This window comes from Syngnathoides biaculeatus, chromosome 8 (assembly GCF_019802595.1).
Source record: "Syngnathoides biaculeatus isolate LvHL_M chromosome 8, ASM1980259v1, whole genome shotgun sequence".
NCBI classification, from domain to species: domain Eukaryota; kingdom Metazoa; phylum Chordata; class Actinopteri; order Syngnathiformes; family Syngnathidae; genus Syngnathoides; species Syngnathoides biaculeatus.
In genome coordinates this window covers 32,183,038-32,203,783 of record NC_084647.1, presented here as the reverse complement: position 1 = coordinate 32,203,783, position 20,746 = coordinate 32,183,038, and the positions used below count along the sequence as shown (strand labels likewise).

General features: G+C 40.7%; 1 protein-coding gene across 4 annotated transcripts in view; it reads left to right on the top strand.

The window, feature by feature from the left end:
- Positions 1 to 20,746, top strand: part of fat3a (FAT atypical cadherin 3a) — a 171,979-nt gene that overhangs the window by 92,560 nt on the left and 58,673 nt on the right. For all 4 annotated transcript variants that reach the window (XR_009796083.1, XM_061827451.1, XM_061827449.1 and 1 more), the window contains exons 5-7: positions 2,604 to 2,918; positions 3,464 to 3,674; positions 16,423 to 16,562. Coding sequence is in view for 3 of the 4 variants with exons in the window: in XM_061827451.1 (XP_061683435.1) it covers positions 2,604 to 2,918; positions 3,464 to 3,674; positions 16,423 to 16,562 (666 nt within the window). In the remaining variant the exon portion in view is untranslated. The remainder of the gene's footprint in view (positions 1 to 2,603; positions 2,919 to 3,463; positions 3,675 to 16,422; positions 16,563 to 20,746) is intronic.

Here is a 20,746-nt window from a genome sequence, read left to right as displayed (position 1 = left end):
CTCCAAACACGGTTCATGGAATTATGACCAAAAAGTTCCATGTTGGTCTCATCTGACCACAACACCTCCCATGACTCAAACTTAAGACAGGCCTTGACATGTGCTGATTTAAGCACGGGAACCTTCCGTGCCATGCATGATTTCAAACCATGATGTCTTAGTGTATTAACAACAGTCACCTTGGAAACAGTGGTCCCAGCTCTTTTCAGGTCATTGACTAAGTCCTGTCGTTTCGTCCTGGGCTGATTCCTCACCTTTCTAAGGATCACTGAGACTCAACGAGGTGATATCTATCTCCACTACGATTGAACTTGACCATCATGTTTAGCTTTCTCCATTTTCTAGTGATTGCTCCAACAGTGGACATTTTTTCACCAGGTTGCTTGGCAATTTCTTTGTAGCCCTTTCCAGCCATGCAGAGTTGTACAATTTTGTCTCTGGTGTCTTTGGACAGCTCTTTGGTCTTGGCCATGTTACAAGTTCAAGTCTTACTGATTGTATATGGTGGACAGGTGTCTTTATGCAGCTAACGACCTCACACAGGTGCATCTGATTCAGGATTATACATGGAGTGGAGGTGGACTTTTAAAGGCGGCCTAACAGGTTTTGAGAGTCAGAATTCTAGTTGATAGACAGGTGTTCAAATACTTATTTCCAGCTGTATCACACAAATAAATCGTTAAAAAATCATACATTGTGATTTCTGGATTTTTCTTTTTAAATTATCTCTTTCACAGTGGACATACACCTACGATGAAAATTTAAGACCTCTCGATGATTTCTAAGTGGGAGAACTTGCAATGGAGCAGGGTGTTCAAACACTTATTTTCTTCAATGTATGCGAGCAACAGTATGGTTTCATGCCTAGAAAGAATACCACAGATGCATTCTTTGCATTGAGGATGGAAAAGTACAGAGGAGGTTAGAAGGAGCTATATTGTGTTTTAGTAGACCTAGTGAAAGCCTATGACACAGTACCAAGAGAGGAACTGTGGTACTCCATGTGCAAATCCGGTGTGGCGGAGAAATATGTTATAATAGTACAGGACATACATGAGGGCAGCAGAACAGCGGTGAGATGTCCCATAGGTGTGTCAGAAGAATCTAAAGTGGAGGTAGGACTGCATCAAGGATCCGCTCTGATCCCCTTCCTGTTTGCAGTAGTAATTGATAGACTGACAGATTAGGTTAGACTGGAATCCCCTTGGACCATGATGTTCGCAGATGATATTGTGATCTGCAGTGAAAGCAGGGAGCAGGCAGAGGAACAATTAGAAAGATGGAGGCACGCACTGGAAAGGAGAGGAATGAAGATTAGCCGAAGTAAAACAGAATATATGTGTATGAATGAGGGGCAGTGGGGAATGAGTGAAGCTCCAGGGAGAAGAAATAGCAAGGGTTGACCACTTCAAATACTTGGGGTCAACAATACAGAGCAATGGTGAGTGTGGTAAGGAAGTGAAAAAACGGGTCCAAGCGGGGTGGAACAGTTGGTGGAAGGTGTCTGGTGTTCGATGTGACAGAAGAGTCTCCACTAGGATGAAGGGAAAATGTATAAAACAGTGGTGAGGCCGGCCATGATGTGTGAATTAGAGACGGTGCCACTGAAGAAACAACAGGAAGCAGAATTTGAGGTCGCAGAAAGTAAGATGTTGAGGTTCTCGCTTGGAGTGAGCTGGTTGTATAGGATTAGAAATGAGCTCATTAGAGCTCAAAGTTGGATGTTTTGGAGACAAGGTTAGAGAGAGCAGACATAGATTGTTTGGACATGTTCAGAGGTGAGAGAGTGTGTATATTGGTAGAAGTGTGCTGAGGATGGAGCTATCAGGCAAAAGAGCAAAAGGAAGACCAAAGAAAAGGTTGATGGATGTCGTAAGGGAGAACATGAAGACTGTGGGTGTTAGAGAGGAAGATTCATGAGATGGACTTAGATGGAAAAAGTTCTTTATTATTTTTATCATTGTTATTGTTCTCAAATGAGCCAAGTTGGCATTATCAACACTTCTTGATAATTTGAGTTTGAGAACAATAATTCCGACCTGAAAGGAAATGATTGCTTTACAGGCATGTGTATTTCATATGGCACCATCCTTCCCGTTTAATTGCCGAAATCCATCGATCTTTTCTGGTCTTTTCAGCTGGTATTCTATAGAATGATATCCTTGAAGAACTGTATCATCTATTGTGACAACCAACAGCACAACAGGTCTCGGCATTGTGAAAAATCTTCTCCGGCTCAGCAATTCCTGCATTGCCGAGCAGCTTTGTTTGACCAGCAATTTGGCATCGTAAACAAAGGGACGTCACGTGCACGATATCTGTAGACCCAAATGTGGGTTAAACTACAACCTTGTTTGTCATCACTTGTACAATCCTGCTAAAGAACCACACATTGTATAAATTTATTAATTAACATATGCATAGAGTATATGGTTTCACTTTCTAATTTTAGGAAGTAATCTAAATGTCATCCTTACTCTCATTTTGTGCAAGGAAACGTCTCAGAATTTACTGAATGACGGATGTGTGGAAATTACAAACATTTGGACCTCGTGCATTTATTCATAGGTAATCATGGTCTTCATTCTGTCCCACCCGTCAAGGTATTAGTATCAGATGGTGGACCCACTCCAAGGCAGAGTACCGTGTGGGTGATGGTCCAGGTTCTAGATGAAAATGACAACAAACCGACATTTCCAGAGAAGATCTACCAGGTCAAACTACCAGAAAGGGAGCGTAGAAAGAAGGGGGAGCCTATCTATCGCGTCTTTGCCTATGACCGCGATGATGGACCCAACAGTGACCTTTCTTATAGTATTGTGGATGGCAATGAGGATGGGAAGTTCTTCATTGATCCCAAGACGGCAATGGTGTCATCTCGCAAGGCCTTCGCTCCTGGGAGCTACAATATCCTGACAGTATGTAAAAGTGGTATTGTCCAATTGCTGATCACAGAATAGTAAAGACTATTTTGGGTATTTTATGAGGAAAAATGTTGGTATTACACCCAAAATTTGGATATTGCCTGTTCCCCATGCATTTAGTAAATCAAGAGCAGGAGGTGGCTTAAAATTTTCAGTAAATAATACCATGAGCCTCCAACTCTTTGTTAAGACATATTTCAGCATGCAAAACTATAGCATTGTGATGAATTTTGTTGAGGTGGGGATAATAATCATTTCTGGAGTGTGCTATAATGCTGAAATATTCAATCCTATAAGTTGCAAAAAAAAAAAAAACAATAGTGGCTTAATTCAACATTTTGCAGAATTTTCCTGTGTTGCTGCATTACCACATTGTGATGAAATTCCTGCATTTAATCTGTCCAGAGAGCATTTCTAGCAACAGCTCTCTTTAGGAAAAAAAGGAAAGTGTGTGAATAATCAATCCATCCGTATTGTGTGTCACTAACAGCATAATGAGCCATTCTCAGTCTCTTTAAAATTGAGCTGTCTCTTTTTAGATCAAGGCAACAGACAATGGTCGCCCTCAAAAGTCTTCTACGGCCCGCCTCCACATTGAGTGGATTCGGCGTCCTGCTCCGACAGCCCTGCCACCTCTGTTTGATGAGCCTTTCTACAATTTTACTGTTATGGAGAACGACAAAGTCACAGAGATTGTTGGCGTAGTCTCCATGCAGCGGAGTTCGGCTCCTTTATGGTTTGACATCACAGGTAAACCACAAAGTATTTTCCTGCCAACCAGAAAAGGGTGAATTGCATGGTTTGTTTGACAAAATAAATCATTGTATTATCGGTTCAGCCCAGGTACTGCTGCCTCACGATTTGATCCGTTACACTCTGGTCATCCCAGTCACCATGCCAACAGCAATTCTAGATGTACTGTATGCGCTTTGCTTTGTGGGAGAAGAAAAAAAAATTAACCTAGGAGTCAATAAAGAACAGTCGATGATCATCTGAGTGCATAATTATAATTGAACCTGATGATGAGGAACCCCCTCCCCCGAATCTCTTCACACTTAATTAGGCGTAAATAAAAAAACAACAACTTGTGGTTCTGATTTCCAGACTCCCCCTAAAAATTCCCGCCGACACTAACATTTCTACACCACGTAATAAATGTTTGAGGGAAGTGGTTCTCCACGGCCACGCACACATATTTGCGGCACGCCATGCTTGCGTATATGCAGAATTACAGAGTTATGTCGGGTGTTTGACATCAGCTGTGGTGGGCAGCGGTGTGACAGTGCACCACTTCCTCGTGCGCGTGATTACATTATGTATTTAAGCCGTTTTCCATGCCACATGTTGCCTGATCGTTGTATGTATATGCATATGTTTTAATGAGCGTAACTGCCTTGTCCTATGTCATAGCGTTACTGAGCCATATCAAGTCATTACATTTTCATATTTTGCAATGTCCGGTTTTTGACATTGTTTCATATTTTTTGGACCAGGCCCTCATGAATTTAGAGCTTATTATGCACGAGAGAGTGTGAATTATGTAGAACTGACAAGAAAATGGCAGCAGCATTTTCTGGAGACAGAGTAAAAATGTTTTGGAAAAAAAAAACACCTGCTGACCCTACTTCTGAAATGTGGGAAATCAGAAGCTAATTTTTTTCGGCCTTATGGACTTATTCATGTCACTTTTTTTTTTCATTAGCAAGCGCACAAGCAGTTTTTTTTAAATCCAAAGAAACATTTCAATGCAATATATCATAAATCAGATTTCAACATTTTTATATTGAGTTGTAATGATCCGATTTTATACACTATTATGCCCTTGGTGTGTCAAAATTGAGTTCTCTACTTGAGAAGCTTACATGAGATTATGTTATATGAAATGCTTAAGATCAATTTCGCTGCATGTGTTATAGCATTTACTGGTGCAGGACGAGTGATGTGATTCAATTGTAAGTACTTTTTTCTAGTGCATTTGGCTGGCTATTTTCTTCTTGCAGCCTATAACTTTTTTCTTTTTTTCCATGTTATTGACCATGTATCACTGTCCCTGATATTTTAAGGATTTTGAATTTCTTGATCAGTAATACAGAATTACACATCTATATTTTGATTCATTTTCATGTTCAAATTAAGGTGACAGAAAGTGTAATAGTTCGCAACAACAGATCACATCATACAGCACTCAATTTTACCTTTGGGGATTATAAGAAAGACACGCAAACATCCCCTACATGTAACTTCTAAATTAGTATGGAAACTACAACGTCCATGTCTGTTCATTTTCTGTTACATTTGTACCCATAATTGATGTGGAATAAATGAGTAAAAAAAATGTTGAAAGCAATCAAAATAAAATGTGAGCTAAAAAACAACCCTGACCCCACCCCCCCCTATCTATCTCTCTCCATCTTGGTTGTGTGTGAAAAGTGAAAGAACACAGGGAAAAAGTATTCAACACATGAAGAAAGGGAGGTGCAAGAAGGCATGGAAAGGCAAGACCACACCTAAAATCTATCATTAATCATGGAAAGCCAAGACCACACCTAAAATGTATCAATAAACAAACAGCAATCCAGACGCTTGTCAATTCAAATGAATATTAGCTAGTTAAGTCCTAAATGATGGGCTATAAAAAGGTCTTAGAGCCAATGTGTGAGTCAAGACATATCTGGTGATGGGTAAGCGCAAAGAACTGCATCAAGACTATCGCAAAGTAATTGTTGCAAAACACAAAGATGGCATTGATTACAGGAGCATATCTAACCTTCTAAACATTCCAATGTGCACAGTTGGGCCATAATACATGATTGGAAAGCCAATCATAATATAACAAATTTGCCTCGATCACATGTTCCTCGCAATATTTCTGACAGAGCACTGCAAAGAATAACCAGTTGTCCAAGAGGAGGAAAGGAAATCTGTGAGTAATGCTCCAACTCCTCTGGGAAGGCTTTTGGAATTTTTGCCCATTCCTCCAGGAGGATATTTGTGAGGTCACACACAGATGTTGGATGACAATGCCTAACTCACTGTCCACTCGAAATCAACCTAAATTTCAATCAAGTTGAGGGCAGTGTTCTGTACAGGCCAATTAAGTTCATCATTACTAAACTCTCTCATCCATGTCTTCATGGACCTTGCTTTGTACACAAGTGTGCAGATGTGTTGAAATAGGAACAGATAATCCCAAAACTGTTTGACTCTCTCTTGCTTTGCCAAAGCACTCAAGAGTTTATTTCAGTGGAATTTAGGGGCGAATATTTGACGGATTGCTATCTTTGTGGGAACAGTTTGGAGATTGCCTCTTCCTTTTCCAACATGACTGTGCATCAGTGCAGCGATCTAGATCCATTGAGATGGATGAGAGAGTTTGATGTGGATGAACGTCACTGACCTGCACAATCCTGACCTTAACCCTATAGAAGACTTTTGGATGAATTAGAGCAGAGAGGGAGAGCCAGGCCTTCTCATCCAATATTCGTGTGCTACATCACAAACACTCTTCCAGAAAAATAATCATCAATTCCCATCAACACACTTTGTGGTAACCATTTCCAGAAGAGTTTAAGATGTGACAATTGAAGAGGGTGGTTGTCATATTAAACCCTATGGATGATGTATGGGATGTCACTTTAATTCATATCTAAGTCAAAGCAGCTCAGGGAATAATCTTGCCAATATAGTGTTTGTAATACAAAAGATGTTGGCGTGCATTGGTGGAGTGGCTCTTAGCTCTCCAGTTTGGTCCTTTTTCTTTTTTCATTATTTTGGCGTAATTTTTGGATTTTTTTTCCGTGGATAGCCGGTCTACCCAGCAATGGATGGTGAAGGTGGAGGGAGCGAAAACAAAAGTGAGGATGTCGGTTGAACCTAGCTGCTAAGCTAAGGAAGCAACCTCATAGACCACCACTACGAAGAATCTTAATGACCAACGCAAATCCAATCGCCACAATAATCCTCAAAAGTTCCCTCCAACAATCAACCATTCCCTCGTGCCTGGAATCTGCAACAATCATCCCCATCCCCAAAAACACACCCATTGAGAGTGTGAATGATTACAGGCCTGTTGCACACATGCCTGTGACGACAAAGTGCTTTGAGAGGCTAGTTGCGCGTCATATAAGGGGCTCATTCTTTCCCTCACTCGACCTCCACCAGTTTGCCTACAGAGGAAACTGGTCCACCAAGAATCCTATCGCAATGACTCTCCACACAGGCCTGAGCCTGCTGGAACCCCAAGAGAACAATGTGAGGATGCTTTTCATAGACTTTACCTCAGCCTTTAATACCAGCATCCCAGGTATTTTGGTGGAAAACCACTCCGACTTTTACTATCTCCTTCCATCTGCTGCTGGAGTAAAGACTTTCTCACAAACTGTCCACTGTCCGTCAGACTTGACCCACACCTCTTCCTCAATTACCCTCAGCACTGGATCCCATCAAGGTTGTGTACGGAGTCCTCTCTTACACTCTATACACATATGACTGCATAACAGCCCATCCCAGCAACTCCATCATCAAGTTTGCTGATGATACAACAGTAATCGGGCTCTAATCAAAAGAAAATGAGTCTGCCTATAGAGCTGAGATTCCAAATCTGTCAAAGTGGTGTTCAACAAACAACCTCACACTAAACACCACAAAAACTAAAGAAATCAACCTGGACTTCCAGAAGTGGGGCATAGACCCCAGCCAACTGTTCATCAATGAGGTGTGTGTGGAGAGGGTCCACTCCTTCACTGTGGGGGCTATCCTCACATACATATATACCATGTTCAACAGCGGACAGGAAAGCTCTGCAAAGAGTCATCTACAGTGCCCAGAAGATCACTGGCTTCTCTCTGCTCTCCATCGAGGACATTGCCAGCTCTTGCTATCACAATAGAGCTACTAACATTGTTAAGGACTTTTCCCATCCTGGTCATTACCTGTTTCACCTGCTGCCCCCTGGCAGGTGCTAACCCAACACCTTGAATTTAAGACCACTAAATATAAGCAGTACTGCAATCTAAAATTATGCAACTGCACTTTGTTTGCTTCTTAGTTGCCTGAGCAACAGAGGACTACAAATAGGTAATAATCCTACCAACGTGGGACAACATGCGAAATAATAATGAAAAATTATATATTTATTTATTTATTTGTTTGTTTATTTACTTATTTACTTACCTACTTACTTACTTACTTACTTAGTTACTTGAAGTTCTTTCGCAATAACTGTACTTTGCTTGTTAATGTTTTTTATCTGAGTTACTTTCCCTCATATTTAAAATGTTCTATTTGATTTGATTTTTTCTGTTCAAGCACCTTGTGGAGAAGCACTCATTATCTCGTATACAGTCATATAATGACAATAAAGGCGTTTGATTTTGTTTTGATTGTCATTTAAAGTAATTTATCTCAAATGGCTGGGAGCAGTGTATATGCTGGTCGGCTGTCCTTTATCTGTCCCTTTGTCATGGCATCCTTTTGTACTCTTCCCTTTGTCTTTGTTTCACTTGTTCTCTCCTCTTTTTCCTCAACGCTTCATGCCTGAAAGGTCCCAGGTCTTTCCTTGAGGTGTTTATTATTCTACAGAACACTTGCATCTGGAACTGTTCCTCAGAAGGTATCTGACTTCCATTTCCTCTTTTATGTTGTCAACTTTCCACTTGGGTCTCCTTTCATTTCTTTTTCATTTGTTCTGGCTGTTTTCTCTTTTGCCATTGTCCACCTATGTGCTTCTCAATTGACCCCTCCATGGATACTGCGCAATCCGCGTCACTGACCAATCAGAGGCCAGAGATCTGCATAAACCACGCCCCTTTTTGCTCCCGCCATTTTCTCAGACAACATTGCATGGTCCAGTATAGGTTTTGTTAGCGTTTTATCGCGTATTTGGGTTATTTAACAAAAAATATGGTTAAGAGCTGTAGTCACAGACTTTGTAATAGTGACGACAGGTATCCTGAAAGGCTAGTTGGTGGAGTTCGATTCGTACCCTTTCCAAAACCGAAGACCCATGGATCAAACTTTGTGGAAGACCGCATCATCAACTAAATCCATCTAATATCAACCAGAACAGATATGTTTGCAAGAAGTATGCCTTATATTTGATTTTCAATACATGTCTCGTATAAATGAATTCAAAGTTCTTCGCTAGCATAACATTGCTACGTGTGAACGATTGACACACTTATTCTTTGTTGAGAGATATTTAGTGATGATCCGACTGCACAAAGGTGTCGCTTTGTTGCCGGCTCGCGGCCGAAGCTTAACCAGACTGTGTTTGCACGGAGATATGCCCTATATTTGATTTTAAATACACGTCTCGTATAAATGAATGAGACGTTCTTCGCTAGCATAACATTGCTACGTGTGAATGATTGAATGAAATCAGAAGCATGGCGTCTGTATCAGTTAAGTTATTGTATTGTATATTGTATTTGCCATTTTTACCAATTGTTTGTCTTACGTAAGCACACGTGGCGTGATGTCACTTCAGGAGGCGTGGTTAAAGTGCCCTGTACGGAGGGGTCAATTGTATTGGTCCTACTTTCCTGTTGTTTGCTGGTTGCAAATATTTCACCCTCGACTTGTGCTTTCTTTTTGTTTCAATCTATGATTATGTAACCAATCACGAGAAAATTGATATCAGGCTTTACTTTTTGTTTACAATGCTCAACATACAAACGTCGTCATTCTGTAATGGCATGCTGTACATTCATTCTTCATTTCTTTGCTGGTTTGTCAAAATAAGTCAGTCGGTGGTGCAAAAAAAGTATGTTTCATCATTTTCACAAATTTAAGTGCCATTCAAAAGACTCAAGAAATATAAACGCTCCAGGATTTCCATGCAAACTACCCTGTCAATGAAATATATTTGGTGTTTCAGTGTTCATTCACATCATATTTGCAGTGCATGGGTCATATGTGAGGAAGGGACAATTGAAAGTTGAAGCACTTACAAAAACATTAAGGATGAAGGCGAGAATTTGGGCCCATGTCATTTCCTTCTGTTCTGATATTTGAAATTTGGAGTATTAGGTTTAGATGCTCGTCTGTATCCATATGAGATGGATTTACCTGCTTATACTCATGCTGTGCAAGATGAGTTTCCTAGGCATATACAGTGAAAAAAAAACAAGTATTTGAACACCCTGTTCTCCCACTTAGAAATCATGGAGGGGTCTGAAATTTTCATCGGAGGTGCATGTCGACTGTAAGAGCGATAACATAAAAAGAAAAATCCATAAATCACAATGTATGATTTTTTTAACGATTTATCTGTGAGATACAGCTTCAAATAAGTATTTGAACACCTGAGAAAGCCAAGGTTAATATTTGGTACAGGAGCCTTTGTTTGCAATTACAGAGGTCAAACGTTTCCTGTAGTTGTTCATCAGGTTTGCCAGGTGATATAACTGTGTGTCATCTGTGTGGCTATGATAGTCAAAAGTAAAGCACTGAAGACGCAAGGGTAGGATATACAGCCCGAACAGGAGGGGTCCAAAAATTGACCCTTGAGGGACCCCATAGGTCATTGCCAATCAGTGACATTGAACACTTCCATTGGGTACAAAATAATTTGTTTCCTCCAGATAGCAACGCCGAGTAAATTTATTTGGATAGTGCATTTCATACACAAGGTAACTCAAGGTGCACTTTACATGATTAAAACCATTCAAATACATAAATATAAACATTTGAAAAAGTAGAATTGAAAACAGCTTTTGGTCCAAGAAATATCAGTGAAAAACACATGAGACCTCCTAATTTTCGTCGGTCAGCTGGGACACGCCCAGCCAGGGCTGGAACGGCATGACCATGACAGAAGCTTGGAAGAGAGGAATTTGTGGATGATGGTTTTGAACGCAGAATTGAAGTCCATGGACAAGATCCTTGCATATCTTCCCGCACTGTCGAGATGTTCTAGGATGAAGTGCTGTCCTATGTTGACTACGTCATCTGTCTTGCCACTTGCTTGTGACAGTCGTCCACAGACCTGTTTGTTCGGTGGGCAAACTGCATGGGGTCTAGCAGGGGACCTGGGGCACTCTTGAGATCATTCAGCATGAGGCGTTCAAATGACTTCCTGACTATAGATGTCAGGGCGACATGTCTGTAGTCATTCAGACTCGATATTGCAGTACTGGGATGATCATGGAACATTTGGAACAGGATACTACCTCCCACAGTTCTAGAGAACTTTTGAAGATCTGTATGAAGACTGGAACGAGCTCGTCCATGCATATTTTGAGGCAGGATGGGGAAACCAGGTCTGGGGCGTTGTTGATCTTTTGTTATTGGAAGATAGTGGATGGTCAACGCATGAGGGGGAGTCAGAGGTGTGATGGTGGTTGGTGGTTCTCAGCTAGTCGTTTATTGTTCTCTGCTTGGAATGGTCGCTTGTAATTGATTAGCTGTCTGATTGACTGACTGATTTAGATCTGTTAGTGGTCACCTGTTTTTCTAGCTTTACTGCATAATTTCTATTTGCAATGTTAATTTCTTTAGTCAGCTGATTTCTAGTGGAATTTTACAGTAAATATACATGTATGTACGTACATACATTATGCATTAATGATATATTATACATACCCTATCCCTACTTCGACAGGCATCCCGTTGACCCTTGTGAAGTTGCTTAGGTGTGGTAGTGAACCGTGCCTTGTTATTGAACATGCAAGATGACTTTGTTGGGATTCACCTTTTCACAGAAACTGATATAGGACGTAACAGTGTATGTGTATTTATCTAGGTTACCAGTTGAAGTTTCAATTCTATCAATCGATCTATCTGTACACCAAGGTTTCGGACTTGGTCTTTGTTTTTTTAAAGAGTGACTCGAAATATTTATAACAGCAATCCAAGCAAGCAAGGAGGGTGGGGGGTTACCATGAACACTTTTCATTATGACTCAGCAGATGGAGCTAATTTTACTACTGAGCACACAGGCCCACGCCAACCTCTGGACTAGCTGCAAGAATTCAAGACATTAGAAATTTGGAGAAAAAAATATTCTGATTTTTGTTTATCCTTGGTGTGGCTTGATAAACTTGTCAGTGTGATTTTTTTCAACTGTAAAAGAGACCACTACTGTGATTATTGATTTGAGCAAGTTAAGCCTTTGTGTATTTAGAGAAAAAATGTGTTGGGGAAGGGTTGCTGAAAATAATTTCATCTAAAAAGGAGAATGCTGCAAAACAAACTTGGAAACCACTGGTTTAATTGAAGAAAAATTTGTCCCATTGAGTTATCTGTTTTAAACAGTGACACGACACCTTAATTGGACAGTAATTATTATTCAGGATCAGGACCAGATTGTCCGCTGGGTCCTATAAGTACTGGGGTTCATTGTCACCGATGAGGCACAGGTGTGCGCCTCCTTATCTACGCAGGTGTGTAAGGGACCTGCACAGCCAGGGCTGGGACCGGCAGGACCATGACAACGGTTAGTGGAATTATGACCAAAAAGTTCAATTTTGGTCTCTTCTGACCATAAAACCTTCTCCCGTGACTCCTCTGTATCATCCAAATGGTCATTGGTAAACTTAAGACGGGCCTTGACATGTGGTGGTTTCAGCAAGGAACCTTCCGTCCCATGCATGATTTCAAACCATGATGTCTTAGTGTATTACCAACAGTCACCTTGGAAACAGTGGTCCCATCTCTTTTCAGGTCATTGACCAAATCCTGTTGTGTAGTCCTGGGCTGATTCCTCACCTTTCTAAGCATCATTGAGACCCCACAAGGTGATATTTTGCATGGTGCTCCATGCTGATTGAGATTGACCATCATGTTTAGCTTCTTCCATTTTCTAATGATTGCTTCAACAGTGGAACTTTTTTCATCAAACTGCTTGGCAATTTCTCCATAGTCCTTTCCAGCCATGTGGAGTTGTACAATTTTGTCTCTGGTGTCTTTGGACAGCTCTTTGGTCTTGGCCAAGTTACAAGTTTGAGTCTTAACTGATTGTATGGTGTGGACAGGTGTCTTTATGCAACTAATGACCTCACACAGGTGTATCTGATTCAGGATAATACATGGAGTGGAGGTGCACTTTTAAAGGTGGACTAAGAGGTCTTTGAGGGTCAGAATTCTAGCTGATAGACAGGAGTTCAAATACTTATTTGCAGCTTTATCACACAAATAAATCATTAAAAGGGTTTCTAAGTGGGAGAACTTAGCAATATAGCAGGGTGTTCAAATGCTTATTTTCTTCACTGTATATTCAACAGTTTCATTATTTCTGGCATTGTAGAATTTTGTGCAAATGAAACAACATACAGTATTCATATATACTAAATATGTATTAAAGACTGTGTCCTGGCAAGGTGATAATGCAGTGATTGTCTTTCTTTAGATTTGTCTCATACACATAAGTCACATTTGAAAAATTATGTAATGGCAACCAAATTTAAGAATGCTCCCACCACACCCTCATATCGAACACCTCATTATCCAATTAAAATGTGAAAAAGGCAGAATAATTATGAAGTGCTTTAGTTTAGACAGTCCCATGGTACATTCAGCGCATAGCCATCTGTGCATATACTGCACTTAAAACAGTAGTAACAAGTCATTGGTGTTTTGCTTGCAGACTCCAAATAACTTATTGGTGTGTATTATTTCAGCCACTGTAGCTACAAATACAAATTCATGCAGTAAACATGCATTTGTTCATGTGGAAAGGTTTGCAAGTAGAAAAATGTGTGGAAATACGATTGCGCATGCAAACAGATAGGATGGAAGATGTTCTACTAATCAGCCGCTCCCAAAAGTATGTCTCCCAAATGGCCAAAAACTGCTGCTCAGTTATTCTTTTCACATTTCTTCCTGAAAATGCAGAAGGAATTTTATGAAAATAGGTTAATTTAACATGTGGTATGTGATAAATAAAACCGGAGATGAATTGTGGTGATTGATGTTGCACCTTGAAATACCACATCTGATGGGCAGGTGTAAACCGGCACTGCTGTGTGTAACAGTGATGAGGAAAAAAACGAAAGTGAGGATGAGGTGTCGTTAAAATGAGAGGTGATTAGCTGCGGAGTTCTTTTCCTCTTGTGTAGACATTTTTGAAGTAACAGGAACACAAATGATCAAGAAACATCGCTTATTCCGCATTGCAATTTGGAAACTTCTGAGTGATTTCAGGTGTCATACTGGGGGCCAGGTGCGGATGATCACATCATTTTATTCAGCCCACAAAAAGCAAGTTAAGTGTGTCAACTTCCATGGGATAGTGCTAAAATCCATTCTAAAATTGCGGTTTATTTTATGTAAAAATGTTGGGATATTGGAAAAGCATTCTTTGGTTACCAAACCATTTTTACAGTAACTTGACCAATAGTTGAACTATTATTCATGTCTATTGATTCCCAAATGACTTATCTATCAATTTATTATGTAATTATATGATGAGGTAATAAAACATTTAACACTGAACACGTCGTAGAGGGAAACCATAATTACAGTGTGGCCCAAGACAAAAATCTGTTTGACAACCTTGAAGGCTTGCTTGGACAAGAAAGAGCCATGCCATATCGCAAGCAATTCAGTTTCCACAATATAACAGTAATATGTCATCAGGTTATGTAATTTTTTAGTCAACTAGTTGGTTTAATAACAATTTCACCAGAAAGCTGTTTTCATTGGTTGCTATCTGATCTGCCGTATGGTACAGCATTGCATTAAAAGTATAGAGTTTCCCAGATAGTAATTGCTGGAGTCTCGAGTCTCACCATTTTAAACATTTGACAAACTGTATATTCACATTAAGGAGCATTGATTGACTTGAAATGATTTAAACAGACAGAACGTCCATGGTAAAGTAAGGTTAGCATACAATGACACTTTTGTATTTTCCTGTACATATGTGAAACCACTGATTAGAATTAGTGGCCCGTTGTTCTCTTGGTGAATTTTTTCAATTGTTTAGCTGTGAACACCCAGAAATTGTTCTTGTGTGATATTATGTCACTTAAAAACAATTATTCATCCAATTAGAAGCTAGTGTTGCACTGCACAAACTTAGATCTTCGGTGCATCGGCAATTTAGTGGCCAGATGACAGTCATCTGGTGTACACTGCAGTATGTCGACTGTTTATTGAATAGTACTAAAAGGGGGAACCGACGTCAGAGAAGACATACTTAAATTAATTTTTTTCTACTGTCAGGGTTCAAACAATCGTAAATGACTTTGTGCAAGCAAACATCCAGAACTTGTTTGGTGCTAGTTTCCAAGAGGTTTGTCAAACTTTTAGAGGTATTGGAAGTTGTTGTTGTGGTTTAAACTTTCCTTTGATACATTACAGTCTATTTTAAATTATATCTCACGAGCACACTTGCTAATCCTCATTAGCATATAAGTGAAATACTGCGCTGGAAGCGAAAACACTGCAAAACAAGTAGATTTATATAATAAAACAGAGCGGCATACATTGTAGCAGTGCAGTAAGGAAAAGCTTCACTTTATCGACTTCTGATCAATCCCTTGAGAATAAATGTGCTAAATCGTACACACTAATGTGATAAATATGATGAATAAGTACTCCTCCACCAATTGTTTACTGCATTTAATTGAGCACTGCTTGGTGAGGTGAGGTATTGTCATGTTCTGTGGAGACACAGTGATCATAAACCCTCCAGGCAGTGGAAACCAATTTTGAATGTTGGCAGAGGCTGAGTTTCTTTGTATATAATTTGGTTTTGGCAGATGGGAGGTTCTCTCTGGGCTCAGTAGGATTCTTGCCAAACCTTCTTCCACAAGGCCTAAAAGAGAATGCTTGGTTTGGACAGCAGACAGTAATTTGAACCTTCCTGTGATCACAGTATGTTTATGTTCTTTTTCTGTCTTCGTGTCATCTCTCCCATTTCCTCCTGCTGAACAAAAAGCACATCTTTGCTTATTTGATATATCGCAACACATTGGTATTTGACTGAAAATATTTGTTCTCAAAAGCGCTGTTGTTTGTTTCTAGCATGTTTATCTTGTTGTAAGAAATTACATAGTCATAGTCCATTGCAAATTCTTCCCATAAATAAGTCAATGGAACATACACAAAAAAAAAAATTGCTACCTGCTTCAAAGTTGGAGTCATGACGTATCATCATCACCATTACATCATGAAAGCTATTTTATTTTATTTTTAACATTGGCATTGTCATGTGCACTGGTGTAAAATATGTGATAAATTTGATATTTTAATGTACCAAACTAATGTAACTCAAATTTTATCCCACTCAGGAGATTCATTGCAGTTCCAAACCGCTGCAAATGACAACCAGAAAAGTAAACATCTCTCTGAACGTGTTAACCAGAGTGCGTGTGTGTGTGTGTGTGTGTGTGTGTGTGTGTGTGTGTGTGGTGTGTGTGTGTGTCCGTGTGTGTATATGCATCTGTGTGTGACCGTGTGCTCATATGTTCATTGTGGGAGTTGTTAATGTGTTCGGACTAAGTCTAAGTCGACATTATTAACATTGACCCCTGCCACTCTCCGTATCTACCAGGTGGTAACACAGACAGTGTATTTGATGTTGAGAAGGCATTGGGCACCATCATCATTGCCAAGCCTTTGGATGCTGAGCAACGTTCCTTCTACAACCTTACTGTGCAGGCTACAGATGGCATAAATATTGCATACACACAGGTAGGACACATACAACACAAATGCTTTTGGTATAGTTTGACTTGAGATAGACTGAAAAGATGAGGTATGTTTTAGGATGAAGAGTTGCCCACAAGTGGCATGGTGGGGCAGGTGTAGAGCGTTTGCCTCACAGTTCTGAGGACCGGGGTCCAAATCCCAATCCCACCTGTCTTGAGTTTGCATGTTCTCCCTGTGCCTACATGGAGTTTGTACGTTCCTTGTGTGCCTGCATGGGTATATCGGGCACTCCGGTTTCCTCCCACATCACAAAAACATCCAACAATAATTAGACACTCTAAATTGCCCCTAGATATGATTGTAAGTATGAGTGTTTTCTGTCTCCATGTGCCCTGCAATTGGCTGGCAACCAGTTCAAGATGTACCCTTTCTCTTGCCCGATGACAGCTGGGATAGGCTCCAGCACTCTTCCAACCCTCGTGAGGATAAGCGGCAAACAAAATGGATAAATGGGTTGATGGATTGATTGATGGATGGATGGATGGATGGATGGATGGATGGAGTTGCCCATACGTTATGGAATATACTTCTGATACACTGAAAGCATGGAAAACATAAAGGAGAATTTACATCAACATAATCTTTTCCGAACAAAGTTTTAGATTATTGATATTGATTGAGTGTTATGTTATTCACATTACGGTGGTAGAATAATAACTTGAATAATGTGTCCTATTTCACTTGAGTGAGAGGCATGTGGGTCAACTTTTAATTTAAGTCAGTTTCAATCATCTCACTTTGTTACTAGTTACAATTTCTTGGAGACACCAAATGGTTGTAATGTTTGCTTACTAAAAGCTTCAGCCACTCATATATGGTCTTAGTTTATTTATTTTGGACACTCAAATTAATGAGTTAATATCAGCTCTTTTTTGCTTTGTTTTGTTTTTTTTTCTTTTAAAGACACATTATGTCCATTTGTATATTTATATTTTTTTTATTTACAAAGGAAGACAACATTTACTTTATTGGTTAGTAAGGACAGCCCTAATGCCGTGTGACCCTTTACTGGTACTTTAAATGGCTACAACATTAAATCTGTTTTACATTTCACCATTACATTATCCATCCATCCATCAATTCTCTTAGCTGCTTATCCTCACAAGGGTCGCGGGAGTGCTGGAGCCTATCCCAGCTGTCAACAGCCAGGAGGCAGGGTAGACCCTGAACTGGTTGCCAGCAAATCGCAAGGCACATCGAGACAAACAGCCGCACTCACAATCACACAATTTTCAGGCCAATTCAGAGTGTCCAATTAATGTTGCATGTTTTTGGGATGTGCGAGGAAACCAGAGTGCCTGGAGAAAACACACACAGGCACAGGGAGAACATGCAAACTCGATACATTCGGGCCGGGATCGAACCCTGGACCTCAGAATTGTAGGGCCAATGCTTTACACCTGCTTCACCATGCCCCCATTACATTACATTCAAAATAAATATTGCTGTTGGTTATCTATAATTTGCATTTCATCTATACGAGAAGATGCTTTTGCCTGTGCACTCATCATTTACACACAAATACACACCTGTAAAATGGTATGAGTCTCTTGTACGGACATTCAGCACAATATCATGTTGTAAGGGAACGCCTTAGCAGTTCAGCTAGAAAAGACTGAGTGCTGCAGCAAGGTTATATTTAGACTAACTGGCAGCTCTTCAGTCTGCTTCCTTCTACTTCTTCTTATGTTTTCTTTACAAATCTCAGGATCCAGTTTCTGCATGTGTGCAAAATACATGTTGATGCTCTCCTTGTCTTGCATGTCATACTGCTGTAGCAATTTCACTTTGGTTAGATTATTTTGGATGAGCACAGTCATCACAGGAACTGAGAGATTATTTCCGAATGACTTAGAAGAGAGAGAACATATGGAATAAGCATCATCCCATCTTCCTATATCTGAAATAATAAAATTTTAGTACTCTCAATGCTTAATGAAAATAGTCCAAACATTTGACTGATAGTTTTGCTCACTAGTACGTGTATTTGATAAAATGCAATGCATGATTCAGTAAGACAATAGTGCTTTGAGCAGAGGGCACTGCGCCATTGACCAGCCCATTCATTGCGTGTACATGCTGTCTCCTCCAAATTGAAATATGTTAAGTTCAGATAGTAGCGCGGTAAAACGGCATCCCCGCGCATCTCATTGGAGAGATAGTGCTGGAGTGATTTCAGATTGACAACCACAAGAGATTTGTAATTCTTCAGTTAAAAAAAACAGAAAAGAAAAAAGTACGAAAATCCAGAAATCACGAAATGATGAGGTGACACAGTGTCCTAAAATGTGGGACACAAGACAGATTACATAATGTACGTGGTGGGATGTGGTCAAAAAAGAAAGAGAAAAAGATTTTTACTAATTGGATGTACCAGGGTACAACATTAGTGTGGTATCAACATTATTTTAGCAAATTCATACTGTTGCTTTGCTAATGGTAAAAAATATTAGCTTATAATAACAAATAGCAGCGCCACACGTGCTTCACTTGTATCACAGCTCCTCCTCCAGGAGCAGGAACGAATGTCATCGACAGTTACCGTGGGCACTATGATGACAGGAATGGAAACCATGATGGAAGTGAATACATGACAGTTGATGATGATGATATTTGATTTTATACATCCATCCATTTTCCACCGCTTATCTGAGGTCAAGTCGCAGGGGCAGTAGCTTTAGCAGGGATAGTCACACTTTCCTCCCCCTAGCAACTTCATACAGATCCCGAAGCATTCTCAGGCCAGCCGATATTACTAGTCCCTCCATCATATCCTGGGTTGTCGTCGGGGTCTCCTCCCACTGGGAACACCTTACCAGGGAGTCATCTGGGAAGCATCCAAATCAGATGCCACCTTGTATCTGGGATGTTGTTCTTTTGGTCATGCCTCCCAGCTCATGACCCTAGGTGAAGGTAGGACCATAGATCTGCCACTAAATTGAGAGCTTCCCCTTTCATTTTAGCTTCGTCTTTACTACAATGGACTGACATAAAGTCCACATCACTGCAGACACTGCAGTGGTCTGCCTGTGGATCTCTGATCCCATTCTTCCTTCACTCGTAAACAAGACCCCAAGATACTTGTACTCCTCCACTTGGGGCAGGATCTGATCCCCGACCTGGAGAAGGCACCCCACCTTTTTTCTATTCCATGGTCTCAGATTTGAAGGTGCTGATACTTATCCCATCCACACTCAGCTGAAATCCGCTCCAGTGAGGGTTGGAGATCATGGGTTGATGAAGCTAACATAACCAAAAAGCATAAATGCAATACTGAGGCCACCAAACCAGACAGACCTTGGCACAGTCCAAGCCACACTGGATGACACTGGTCGTACAGGACCGAACAGCCCATATCAGGCTGTTTGGTACCCCATACTCCTGAAGTACCCCCCACAGAGGGTCATGATTGAACGCCTTCTCCAAGTCCATAAAACACATGTAAAGTGGTTGGGCGAACTCCCATCCACCCTTGAGGACCCTGCAGAGGGTTTAGAGCCAGTCCTCTGTTCCACAGCAAGGATGAAAACCACACTGCTCTTCCTGAATCTGAGATTCGACTTCCAGAGGGAGCCTCCTCTCCAGCACCCATGAATAGACCTTACCTGGGAGGCTGAGGAGTGTGATCCCCATGAAGTTGGAACATACCATCCAGTCCTCATTCTTAAAAAAGAGGAACCCAACACCAGTCTGCTAATTCAGAGGCACTGTACCCAATGTCGAAGTGATGTTTAAGAGTCGTGTCAACCAGGACAGCCCAATGACATCTGGGCAAATCTCATTGACTCCTTGGTACTGTGGACCTTTTTAACTTCCTCAGTCACCTTAACTCCAGAGATAAGAGAGCCCACCACAGGGAATCCAGACTCTGCTTCCACATAGGGAGGTGTGCTGAGCAGCATCACATCCCCGCTATACACAGTGTTGATGTTGCACACCTTCCCTCTCCTGCAATGCTGGATGGTGGACTAGAATTTACTCAAAGCCATTCAGAAGTCTTTCTCCATGGCTTCACCCAACTCCTCCCATCTCCAAGTTCTTGCTTCAGTGGCCATGAGAGCTGTATTTGCCTTGGCCAGCTGGTACGCATCAGCTGGTTCAGGAGTCCCACAGACCATAAACGCCTGATAGGACACCGTCACCTCCACGGCATCCCTAACCATTGG